We start from the raw sequence: 13,335 nt of genomic DNA on the forward strand, positions 1-13,335 counted from the left end.
AGCACAAGTCATCCGCATACATGATCTCGGTGATCACAGCGTACGAGACCTTAGTGCGAGCCTTAAATCTGGCCAAGTTGAAAAGACTACCGTCAGTGCGGAAACGGATGCGAATTCCATTCGACGAGCTCTGCCTCTGCAAGACTTCACGGACAGCCACAGCAAAGTAGAGAGCAAAGAGTGTTGGCGCTAGGACGCAGCCTTGCTTCACCCCACAGGTAACGGGGAAGAAGCTAGACTCTTCGCCATCCACAGCAACGCAGCATTCCATATTGTCATGCAGAAGTCTCAGGAGTCGAACGAACTTATCAGTGCACCCTAACTTTCTTAGTACTATCCACAGAGCTTCACGGGGGACACTGTCGAACGCCTTCTCAAGGTCAACAAAGCAAAAGTACAGCCTTTGTCCCTGTTCCCTGCTTTTTTCCTGCAGTTGACGCAACGAGAAGATGGCTTCACAGGTACCCCGATTAGGACGGAAGCCAAACTGTGTTTCCGGCAGGATCTCTTCAGAGAGCTTTATAAGGCGGTTCAAGAGAACTCTGCCAAGACTTTTCCAGGAACTGAGAGAAGCGAAATACCACGGTATGAGTTGCAGTCCGCACGGTCACCTTTGTTCTTGTAGAGGGCCTTAATTCGTGAAAGTTTAAAACTAGAGGGAACATGTTCTTCCTCCCACATACGAACAAAAAGTGCCCAAACAGACGAGTGCAACTTCTCACCTCCGTACTTCAGCAATTCACCTGGAATAGAGTCAATACCGACCGCACGCTTATTCTGCTGCTGTTTGATGGCAAGAACTACCTCGTCACGCGATAGAGGCTCGTCCAGCTCTATAACAGTGGAGAGCTGAGGTATTAAACTAATGTGCGATAGATCTGCTGTACGATCTACATTGAGCAAAGCGTTAAAATGTTCAGCCCATCTGTTCAGCACATCATCCCTAGTTTTCAGAAGACACTCACCATCGACTGACTTCAGCGGTATCTTAGCATGGGAGTTTGTGCCGATTAGCTTTCTGACCTCCCCATAAAACTCTCCGAGCTGGTTTGAGTCAGCAAGCCACTGCATATGACGAGCCTTGTTCTGCCACCATCTTTCTTTGGTTTCACGGCATAGTTTTCTCAACTCCAGTTCACTACGTCTAATATCTCCATCTCGACGCTCTCTTCTATGCTCTCGTAGGAGACGACGGTGTTCGTGCAATGCCTCTGTCAGAACACTGTCATTTTTGTCAAACCAGTCCTCATTTTTACGGACTGCTAGACCAAGCGTAGTTTCTGCTGCGACCAAAATATGAGAGCACAGAGACTCCCAGAGAGCATCGACATTCAAAGTCTCATCAATCGGCGACAGAAGCACACAGGACAAGATTTCGGCATAGTTCTTCCTTACCTCTGGATCTTCTAGTCTATCAATATTTGTGCATATAGGTTTATTTCTGCCGGATCTTCGAGGGCGATGAAGGTAAAGAGATAGTTTGATGACAACAAGCCGATGATCCGTCCAACAGTGCGCACCACGCATGACTCGAGTGACCTGGACCTGGGAAAAATCCCTATTTCTCACAATAGCATAGTCTATTAAATGCCAATGCTTGGATCTCGGGTGCATCCACGTCGTCTTGTGCTTGGCAGGCAGTCTGAACATAGTGTTAGTGATTGCGAGATCATATTGTGCACACAAGCTAAGCAGCAGCTGACCATTGCTGTTCATATTACCGACTCCGTGTCTGCCAAGCACATTAGGCCAAGCTTCAAAGTCACGTCCAACTCTGGCATTAAAATCGCCTAGTAGAAGGATCTGCTCCCTAGCACTTATACGGTCGAGACATTGTGTCAATTCCTCATAAAATCTATCCTTAATCTCATCAGATTTGTCAAGCGTTGGAGCATAGACACTGATGATATTGAGGTAGTTGTCATTATCGAGGTGTAGGCGCAGTGTGGTAACGCGATCAGAAATATGGACGGGGTATTCCCGTAACGTACCTACAAGACCATTCTTTACCGCAAATCCGACCCCTGACCTTCGGGGCTCAGAAGAATCTGTACCTTTCCAAAAGAAAGTATAACCTCCTCCGTTTTCTACCAGCTCTCCTTCGTCGGCAAGATGTGTCTCGCTGATGGCAGCCACGTCCACATTGTATCGGCCGAGTTCCCGAGCTACTATCGCGGTCTTTCTTTCAGGACAGGTATTCTCATTGCGGTCAAGAAGTGTTCGCACGTTCCACGCGCCAAATGTCATTTTTTGCTTTTGGACAGTCTTTTTTCTTATGTTGCGTCGACCACGATTCAAATGATGCGGAGGCAGCCGCGGTTACTACCATCCCTTGTTGAAGGGTGAGCTTTTTTTAGGGCACCTTTTCTAGCCCCCTCCCCGGCTAAGCAGGGAAAGCAGTGCCTCCCTAAATAGGGCTGCTTTGTCACCCTGGGTGCTGCCGAATCCTCTCTGTCACCCCAGTGCAGAGCGAAAGCGACCACAGCGCATACTGCGCCCCCAGGGTCGCCAGTGTGCAGGCATCAGACAAAGCCCGGCTTGCATCAAACCGAACCTCTCTACCTCAACCCATCGCCATTGGACTTTGTGTATGATCGGAGTCCTTTTTCAGAAACAGTCAGGTGCGCAGGAAATATTAAGGTGCACAAGCGTACGCGCAAACGCAGATGCACACTCTTGTCGTCATCCATCTTGACCCAGTGGAGCGGAAAACCGATACGACCGGAGATGGGGTCAGATGCTGTGTCTGACCGATGATAACTATGCCCTCTATCATCGCTCTAGGCCATCCACCTTGCCTTGTTATTCCGCCGGGTCCACCAAACTCGACTGCATATCTGCTTTAAGCTGCCTTTCCCACCGGGATAAGCTTGTGCATTTAGAGCGAGAGGTTTTCGCTGTAAGACCTACCATAGGCAGGTTCCCCTCACCAGTTTAGCCCGCGAACCGACGCGGTTTACCGGGGTGTGGCCGCTGCATGCACTACAGCTTCTTGGAGCCACTGGTGAGAGAGTGGGAGCACCTGCAGTCAATGAGGCACCACCGTCTTCAATAGACCGGTTAGTGATGCCCCAGATAATGAGTGCGAGACGACCCCACTACACCCCATCCATATCCAATAAAATATTTCTTAAATATTTCTTAAATAAATATTTCTTAAATAAAATATTTCTTAATATTTCTTAAGTAAATATGCTACTTAGAGACTTCCATATATCTCCTAGATATACTCGTACAGATACATCAATTTGTGGGATTATTTGTGTACCTATAATAATGAATGCCATTTGAGTTGGCTCAGCCGTAATCCTTTTTCATTTATTTTCCTTTCATAAACCGACGAACCTTTTCAGATGTAGATGTAACCATTTGAAAGGTTAACTTTATCCGAGAATGTTTTCTGACCCGGAATGAAATTATAATTTATTAAAATGCTTGGGCTAGAAAAACCTACTGGGGTTCTAGCAGGATTTAACCAATAAACATTCATTTACATGACAATGAAAACTGTCAAAAAGACTCTACATCAAAGTTTATTAATCAAATGATCCATTTTCATTACTCTTAAGCGTTAAGTATTTAAAACCCTAACAGTAAGCATTTCACAAGATTTTATTAAATTAAGAATTATATTATGTTTACATGTGTCCTTCATATGTAACGGTCTCCTTTTCAGTTTAGATCTACTCCTAAGATCTGTATTGACTATTTATAGTTGGTATTTCTTGTAAAAATAAATCCCACCATAAACATTTTCATGTAAAATCTTGCCAAGACGAGTACATAATGTTTCGCACTGTAAAAGTTCTCAGATCTTACGTAAGTACATATAGCCAAGCTTCTAACTCTACAAGCCCTGACTTCACAAAATCTACACCTTAGTCAAAATATGTGACCTGGCCGTTTTGCTGCTGTGACATGGGTGTGAGGTGATAAATGTATTCACTATTTATTTCTTATTACTTCTTACTACTTCTTACTACAGTAGTTATCTTTACTACAACGAAACGGCCAAGCCACATATTTTAACTACGGTGTAGAGTTTATGAAGTTAGGGATTGACCGCTTCTTTGATTACCAGTGTCACAGAGCTGTCAATACCTAATAATATCAATCACTCAGTCCATTCAGCAGTATGATCCGCTTATACGCGACCATTATATTCTAACCTCTAGACTCATAGAGATCATTCAAAATAAGAGGTCAAACAAAACTTCAGATTACCCTCCTTCGATCCGTCCTAATTATTGGAAGTGACTTGAGTGCCCGGTGCGAACATAAAAGGAGGTCGTTATAAATGTGCGTGCGAAAAGTTGAATCCCATCTGAATCTTTTCGTGCGTAGATAATTGGGTATTAGCGGTAATTTTCTAAAGTAGATATCAAAATTAACAATTTATGGTAACAATTTTAGCAACCTTATATTTAAATTTGATATTGAGGTTGAACCTGTTAAAAACAGCATTCAATTACTTTACGTATTTCGTATTTTGCTTTGTTCCGAAAAAGTTTGTTTTATCAATATAAAGAATCTTGAATTCATTTGTAGTTCTAACGTGAATCCTGTTAAATTTCGGCACCTGCCAGCGTTGCATGTTTGCTGCTCTACAAATATTAAAAATCTATAAAAAAATTAACACATGATGGGCTCTATTAAAAGTAACTTAAAAACCTTTTCACTTAGCTGAAACCTTACATCTTTAGTTTGACTTACTGTTTTGGAACTCAACACCGTATTAAATTATGTGACCAATAGTTGAAAAACACTCATACCACCTCGCGGGTCGCTCTAGTCATTCTTTATGAGTTGAAATTGTTTACCTAACATGGTCCTGTTTATAGAACAAATACCTACTCACTGGAGCGCAGTTTGAACGCGCGAGCGTCCTTGACGTGTATTATTTACTGAATACTTTTATATTTGCCTTTGTATTTGTATATTTCGTTTATAGAATTATATTCGTTTATTCACACTGTATATACATAAATAACAAATGTCTCAATTATAAGCGATAGTAAAGTATTAAAATTATATTTATAGGTTCATATTTTGAAATTATATATAAGAACTATTTACCCACCTTATTTTAATGTATTGAAACGTAAAAATATTTTAGAATATGACTTACTTACTTAAAATAAATAAAAAATACAATACGTGACTATCGTACTAAAAGCCAAGAAATATCCAACAACTTAGCCGAAAATCTAGGCTATGTGTATGAGCCTCATATTTATTTTAGTTTTTCGCTATAGTCCTCTATTATTTATTGCTTTTAATATTAAGAACATTTTATACCTGCTACCTACTTAGTATTTTCTGTGAAAATAATGGATTACCTTATTTTTCTGTATCAATGTGTATTTCTTTGCTTTGTTATTTGGGTTAATACACAGAATGGAAAATAACTTTCCTATTTCTGAAATTTAAGGTCACTGATGGTATGGCGGCATGGTGGTTCACGTATGTGTGTATACCTACCACTAAACCTTAATAATACCTTAATATCGAAAATGGGCAAGGAAGAGACACCTTACCAATTTTCTATCTATTTACAAGTATCTATATAGAGGGTATAATATAAGAGATCACAAGTTTCAGGAACAGAAAAGATGTTCAAATCTGTGTATGGGTCATTCATACAAATGCATTATTAAACCATTCTGCTTGCAGGATTCCCTGGCTTTTCAGGTCAGTAACTTGCCTGTCACCCGTAGACTAGCTGTCACCCAATTCACTTTGAAATTATATCTAATCTAAAATCTCACTGTCACATTTATTTTACTAAGGCCCACTTGCACCATTCCACCAACCCGGGGTTAACCGATTAAACCTGGCGTTACCATGGTTACCAGTACAATTTCACACTAGGTTAACGGTTTAACCGCTTAATCCCGGATTAGTGGAGTGGTGCAAGTGGGCCTAAGCTTGTTAACTATGTTAACCTAACATTTTTTTATTAACATTTTAATATTAACACGACTATCTTATTTACTTAAGTAAGACCTAGGTACTTAATTAAGTTTTTGTACACGAAGCTAAGTTTAATCAAACTTTCTGGCGACCTTAGAGCATTGTAGTTGACGACCGGCCTGGCCTAGTGGGTACTCGTAGTGACCCTGCCTATGAAGCCGATGGTCCTGGGTTCGAATACCGGTAAGAGCATTTAATTGTGTGATGAGCACCGATACTTGTTCCCGAGTCTTGTGTGTTTTCTATGTATTTATAAATTATATAACGTTTTATATTAAAGGAAAAAAATGGAAAAATCTGCATGTTTAAAAATTGATTTAGTACGGGTTAGCACATTGTTACTGGTGAATTCTCAATGCAACTTGAGACTCCGGTGCCGTTAAAAGATGTAATTGTCTTTCGGTAGATGTCGCTATACGCCACCCCAAAGGCGTGTATACATAAGGGAAGGAATGGAAAGATTCGCAAGATTCTGGTAGGCTTCCGTAGCTCAATTGGCAAAGCTAACGCACGGATTGCGGAGGTTGCGGGTTCAAGTCCTGCCGGAACCGTAATTTTTCAATTTTTTCCTTTAATATAAAATTTGGAATATCGCTCGCAGACGTATCAGCATGTTTAAAAATTGATTTATATAACGTTATTATTGTTATTAAATACAATAGAAAGTGCTACTTACTACTACTAACTACTACTAGTTGTGACTAAAATATAAAGATAAAACAAGGACAAGTCTAATATTCCACTATATTAGCTCTCATGGCCCTGCACGTTTCGTAATTTCACATTCCCGGTGTGAGTGAGCATGTACTCCCTCGAGCAAGTTTGTTTGCCCTCTATATAAACAACGAGATTGTTTCTATTTTATTGCGCTTTAAATGCACGAAGATTCTCTTTTGTAAGACACTTTTTATTAAAGACATTTTGTTTTTCTATTATGTTTATAATAATTATGGAAAGGCCATGATATGAATATTTAAATAAACTATTAAACCTACATAATTGTTCTTAATGTATAAAAATATCATCATCATCATCATCATCTCAGCCTATATACGTCCCACTGCTGGGCATAGGCCTCCTCTCATGCGCGAGAGGGCTTGGGCTATAGTCCCCACGCTAGCCCAATGCGGATTGAGGACTTCACATACACCTTTGAATTTCTTCGCAGATGTATACAGGTTTCCTCACGATGTTTTCCTTCAGCGAAAAGCTAGTGGTAAATATTAAATGATATTTCGTACATAAGTTTCTAAAAACTCATTGGTACGAGCCAGGATTTGAACCCGCGACCTCCGGATTGAAAGTCAGACGTCATATCCACTCGGCCACCACTGTTTCTATAAAAATATAAGTACCTATAATCTAAGAAGAGTAATAAGTATTGCTTTAGGTATCTATAATATTGGAGTCACTTAAAAAGAAGCCTTTATGGAATCAAATTAATTTTTAAATTAAATTTTCATCTGTAAATGAAATAATCAGATTTAAATGGTAATATTTTATTACAATGTGCAAAATCTTTTGGTTGCGTGCCACATAAAATTCAAGATTAAGGGCGGTATTCAAAAACTGCGTAAAGATTTTTAGAATGGAAGTGGCTAATCTGTAAAGAGCTTAGTGAGAAATGTTCGAAGCGTTTCGGGTCCTTTTATCCTAATTTTTATTGTTACAAATTGGGACTGTAAAGCTTGTGTCCCAAGGGAACAGAAGAATAAAAAGTCCTCAAAGATATGTTTAGGCATATTTTTCACCTTATTATCAGTGATCGTTAATTTTCCAGCAATTTTGGTGCAGCATTGTTGGTTAAAAGCATCTGTATGCCCTACTCTAGGTGGAATAGATAATTAGGGTTAATAACAGTAATATAAACTTAACTAATCCTCTCCCTAGAAAATAAAACAACGGTTGCACTCCAGGAGTGCCGACAGAAGTGAAAACTCAATGACTAGTCCAAAATGTCTGCAGCACTATGTATAACTGACCCATCCTCCTTTCTATTGAAAAACTTTAGTTCCGAAATTGCTGGTCTGTGAGTTTGTTTAAAATTCGAAATTCAAATTTGTAGCGTTAATTGTTTAAAATTCGTAAATTGTAAAGTAATTGTAAAGTTACCTTGCAGACCTAAATATATTTGGTCATGATATTTTGAGTTTTATTCACCAGTACTAGAGTTCACTTTTATTAGCGATTTCATCAAGATGTAGCTTTATTGAATTATATTTGAGTGGTATAAAGTTAGAATGTAACTGTGAGATCCTCGTATTTCAACCCGTACAAGATTAGAAGTGATTAGAACCTTTGTCATGTAATGTCATTGAGTTTTTCTTTATTGATTTAAATGCCATCTAAATGAGTGGCCATCTAAACGTTACGGTCACGTGATCGCGTTACGCGTTACGCTGTCTCGAGTTTATCATTTTTTTCCCACCTCAAAAAGTGCCCAGCGCCGCTAAAGAAGTTTTCACTTCAAAAGTTGAAGAAAATCCTTTATTTTTACTATGCTGCACCAAAATTGCTGGAAAATTAACGATCACTGCTTATTATAAAGGAGTAAGTGCAAAAGTGTAAATAAATAATTATTTAACGTCGAATGCGCATATGTAGGTACATAATTATATAAGTAAGCCAAGACAGGTCGGTAGGTATTTAGGTACTTTACTTTCACATGAAAAAAAATCGTAATTTCATTTAAGCAAAGTGCCAATTAGAAAGAAAAATCGAATTGCACAATGTGAGTGAACACCATAAATGAACCTATTTAACAAATCTAGGTACTTTTAAATTCCAAACAAATCATTCTCTTACGACCACTGTGAACTATTTGTTGGCGACGGTTCCTGCCTACGTTACGTCGACGGTTCCTGTCGACGTCGTGCATAAATAGCTATTCTTTAGCAGTAGACAGTAGATGACTGGCTTTAAGAGGTACAAATTAAATGGCTCTCGGCTGGAGTAGGTACCTATCCAAATCGTTATTGAGAAGTTAGAACAAACTTCTAAGTACGCAATGATATCTTTCACCAAATTTTTGAAAGAGCAAGACGTAGAAAAAAATGAATTTCTCGTACAGTCACGGTGTTTAATTGTTGAGCCATTTAGGGTTTCCTTTACACTGGTCATTTCATACCGTTAGTATTGACAACCAAATCAGCTTGAACCTTAGGTAAAGCAACAATTAAATTCTATGATCGTACCTAGGTATTAAAACACACAATTTCATCATAGTTTCTTAGCACGTAACTACTTAGGTTAGCAGTCAAAGTGGGTAATGGAATTTATCAATTATTTGTGACATTTCTTTACTTTATGGTTGACTTATTACATTGATATTAACCAATATTTTATGTGGCTACAGAAAAATCTAATAAGAGTAATACTTTTTTATTTGAACCTTTGAGGTCGTGCACATAAATTTCACAAAACAGAGCTTAATATTGTGTATGTATGTGTCTCGACGTTTTAAATCTATCGTTACATTCCTAACACCTAAGGCCCACTTGCACCACCCCACTAACCCGGGGTTAAGCGGTTAAACCGTCAACCCAGTGTCAAATTGTACTGGTAACCATGGTAACTCCAGGTTTAACCGGTTAACCCCGGGTTAATGGAATGGTGCAAGTGGGCCTAAATCACCTAAAGTATTACCGGCACAGTATTTTCTCACTACTGCATTAAAGCAGAAATAGAATGATTGTTTTTATCTCTTAATTATTAATATCTGGGAGACAGAGCTTTGCCCGGAAACCATATAAAAACTCACAAATGCGCGTTTTTTCAGAGATAAGACCTCGCTAGGTCGATTTGCGGCCCCGAAAACCCCCATATACCAAATATCATCGAAATCGTTAGAGCCGTTTCCGAGATCCCCGAAATATTATATACAAATAAATAAATAAATATACAAGAATTGCTCGTTTAAAGGTGAGATGAACGTAACATGCGCCACCTTATATTAAGTGTGACGCAAGACACAAATAAAGGACGTACTACCTCCTGACGACCGGGTTCCAAAATTTGCCAAGTTACATTGCCAAGTTGACAAATAATTTATTGGGACTATTGGGGCCTATGTACCTACAGTCAAAGAATTATATTTCCTACCCATTTTGTACTTTGTCATAGTGACAATAGTATGAGGTCTCTAGCGACTTCCATATTATTGATTGTCACTGTGACAAGGTAGGAAATGGGTCGGAAATTAAAGTATTTGACTGTACTACGTCTAGGATGCCGGTCGTCATGAGATTAAATATGAGTATGAGTCAAAGTTCTCACAAGATATTAACAACAACTTAATACAAAATAATTAGTTTGATACTCGTATTGACATAAATCTCCCTTGTTACAGGCAAATTCCGTCGCGAATTCCACCGGTCGTACTTCAAATGCTTCTGCTGCTGCCACGCCCCGCTCTCTCCCGATCGCAACGGCGCGTCGTTCGCTCCCATCGGCAGCTCCCGCGCCGGCACCACGCGCACCGTCGTGCGGCGCAACGACTCCTGCGCCTCCTACCGCCTCACACACCTCTCCCCTTCCAACCACAACAGCATTAACAGGGACTTTCCCAGAAACACCAACACCTCATTCATAGAGCAGATCAACGGCAACAGGAGACCGAAACTAAGAGAGGACTCCATCAGCGAATCGGCAACCAGGTTTACGTTAACTACCGACGCTTGCAGAGATTGACGATTGAGCAAAAATCTATTCTGCAAGGACCGAGAGGGAATAGAGACGTATATTGCCCGGAGTACGAACAGCATCGATTGTAAACCATACTACGATTGCTTTAAAGATAAGAAATGTTACATTAGCGAGGAAAGGCATAGCGACACATACGCAGATTACCGCGAGTGTGACAAAGAGTGGAAGGAACTGTTTACTGTTAAAGATGATACCAAAAACGGGTTTACCTTTAAATTTAACCGTAGTCTTAATAGCTGTCAGATTAAGAATAAGAGGAAAATCAACACGGTCTTTTAAAGTAAGTTTTCTAGTTAAGTCAATAAATCCTTAGTATCAAGATCCCTTTAGCCTTTCTGAACATATCTCAATTATTACAACGTAATGATTCTTTGGTTTTTTACGATTTAATTTTTTATAACTCGCTAAGTTAAAGACGGTTCCGGCGGAAGAAAAACGAATTAATATGTTCTTAAATAACTTGGAGTATATCGTAACATAACATTCAGTTGCTATAAAACGTAGGTATTGATCCTGATGCTAAGATTTTAAGGTGTACCTACTTCTTTATTAATTGTGTGTGAGTGAGATAATTATAAGCACCATGGATGTATTAAATTAAGTACTGCTTGTTATTTATTACTGTGTTGGAATAAAAATGTAATAACTTTGTCAATTTTAAATGTATTATACAGGGTGACCTTAGCCATTGGACAAACCCTGAAATCCCACGCAGGGTTACTTCTCAGAAATGCTCTAACGGTAATTTTTTTTTTATTAGAACAAAAGATAAAAAAAATATATCAATCAAAAGTTATTTCCAATAATCGACAACAAAAAGAAACATATTGTATTAATCATTGGCAGTGGTTTTGACAATTTGTTTGAAAATGTGCGGCAATGATGACATTTGTCAAAAGTCAGAATCTTATTAATGTCATAAATAAAAAAGATAATCAACACGGTCGAAGAAGGTTTCATACTATTTATTACCTCAGGAGCTACTAAAACATACATACAGGTTGCTCCAAAGTAAAATATCGTAATTTGTTAATTTCTTCGTAACCGCTACACCAATTTTATTGTTATGATACTTTGTATACTGGTTCTTAATACCCTAATGCATATTATGTACATTTCGGCTTTGTCCAATGGCTAGGGACACCTGTATAACATTTTCTAATGTTTAATTCAAATCTGTTCAGAATTCTATGGATAAAAAAAATCCAAGGTATTCTATAAATTATCACATTCTCAAAAATGCTTGAATGCGTGACTTACATGTTCAAATTGTCATCTTTGTCACGATTACAATAAAAGATGTACCGCAACCTCAAATGGCAGCACTTAGGTAATTTATATTTAGACACATTGAATCCACTCGTGCCAGAGGCTATGTCAAAAGAAACTTTCAACTACACTTACGAGTAACATCATTTTATATCGTAGCTAAGTCACGTATCATTGACATAATATAATTAGCCTCTTATTGAAACATATAACAGAACTACTGAAAATTGACATAATCAAAGCGATCCTTAATAAAATAAACTATTAAATAGAATTTATTTATGTTAAATATATGTCGAAACAATCCTTACAAATGTAATAGCGGTTGACAACGCCTGACATTGGCACTTCCTTGTAAATCTCTCAGGACAAATTGAATACTTCCACACTCAGATTTAGATAAGTACCTTCCCGAAGGGACAAGAAAATAACACGGATAGTTCATCAACTTTAGCGTTGCCACTTTATTCCAATATTTCTTAAAAAGGGGTAAGTAGAGTTTGTATTACATCATTATTATTTCTTCAAATTAAGGATTAAATAATAAATACGGTATTGTCATTATAATTTAGGTAATGTCAATATAGCTTACGATAGAATAATAGTAGTTTATGTGACTGCTACATAATGAAAGGCATTAAAATACGAGTGTGGGTTTATGAAACGAATGAAATGAGTTTCATAATAGTATCACACGAGTGTTTTAATGCCTAATTATGTACAGTTACATACACTGCTTTATCTACACACATATTATAAACTTTCTATGATATATTCACTAACCTCATATTACAGCCGACATTGGGGCACTTTCCTCTCTGGCGGAACTCGCGGATATGAGATGGCGTCTCCGAAATATCTTTATCGTACATTTTACACGAAACTTTTGTTATAGTTACTTTAAAAACAACAAAACAAGTTATTTTTTACTTACAAACTAATTAAAAGATAAACTGTACGTCAAATGGCGGCAAATGAAAACTTTTTTCACGCATGTCACGCATCCGTAGTTTTTTTTTAATTCAAAGACAAACTAGAGTCGGGGTCGATTACCATATCGTCCGATACCAACTTACAAGCGAGATTTGTCAATATTGTATGCAATTGTCATTTGATTTCGAATAAAACGTCATTTCGACTGATATTAGAATAGGGGTCAAATCAAATTGCCTTTTTTTCCAGAGATGTTCGAAATTTGAATGTCATTACCAAATCGATTTTGATATAGTAATGAAGCTATTACCACATTTTCACAGATAAGAAATTTGCTGTAACAAAACAGTTTATCGTAATGTGGGCCATTATTTACGGATTTTGAAGGTATCATAGAGAGTTTATGATATGTGTGTAGATAAATAAATATAAATACAAGTTTCTACTATAGATTCC

At 38.1% G+C, this 13,335-nt stretch overlaps 1 protein-coding gene across 1 annotated transcript in view; it reads left to right on the forward strand.

Moving 5' to 3' along the window:
- Positions 1-12,535, forward strand: part of LOC134800553 (orexin/Hypocretin receptor type 1-like) — a 140,334-nt gene extending 127,799 nt beyond the window's left edge. The window contains exon 9 of the mRNA XM_063773040.1: positions 10,322-12,535. Within this exon, the coding sequence (XP_063629110.1) occupies positions 10,322-10,662 (341 nt within the window). The 3' untranslated portion in view covers positions 10,663-12,535. The remainder of the gene's footprint in view (positions 1-10,321) is intronic.
- Positions 12,536-13,335: the final 800 nt, after the last annotated feature.

The sequence above is a fragment of the Cydia splendana genome, chromosome 20, assembly GCF_910591565.1.
Source record: "Cydia splendana chromosome 20, ilCydSple1.2, whole genome shotgun sequence".
NCBI lineage: Eukaryota > Metazoa > Arthropoda > Insecta > Lepidoptera > Tortricidae > Cydia > Cydia splendana.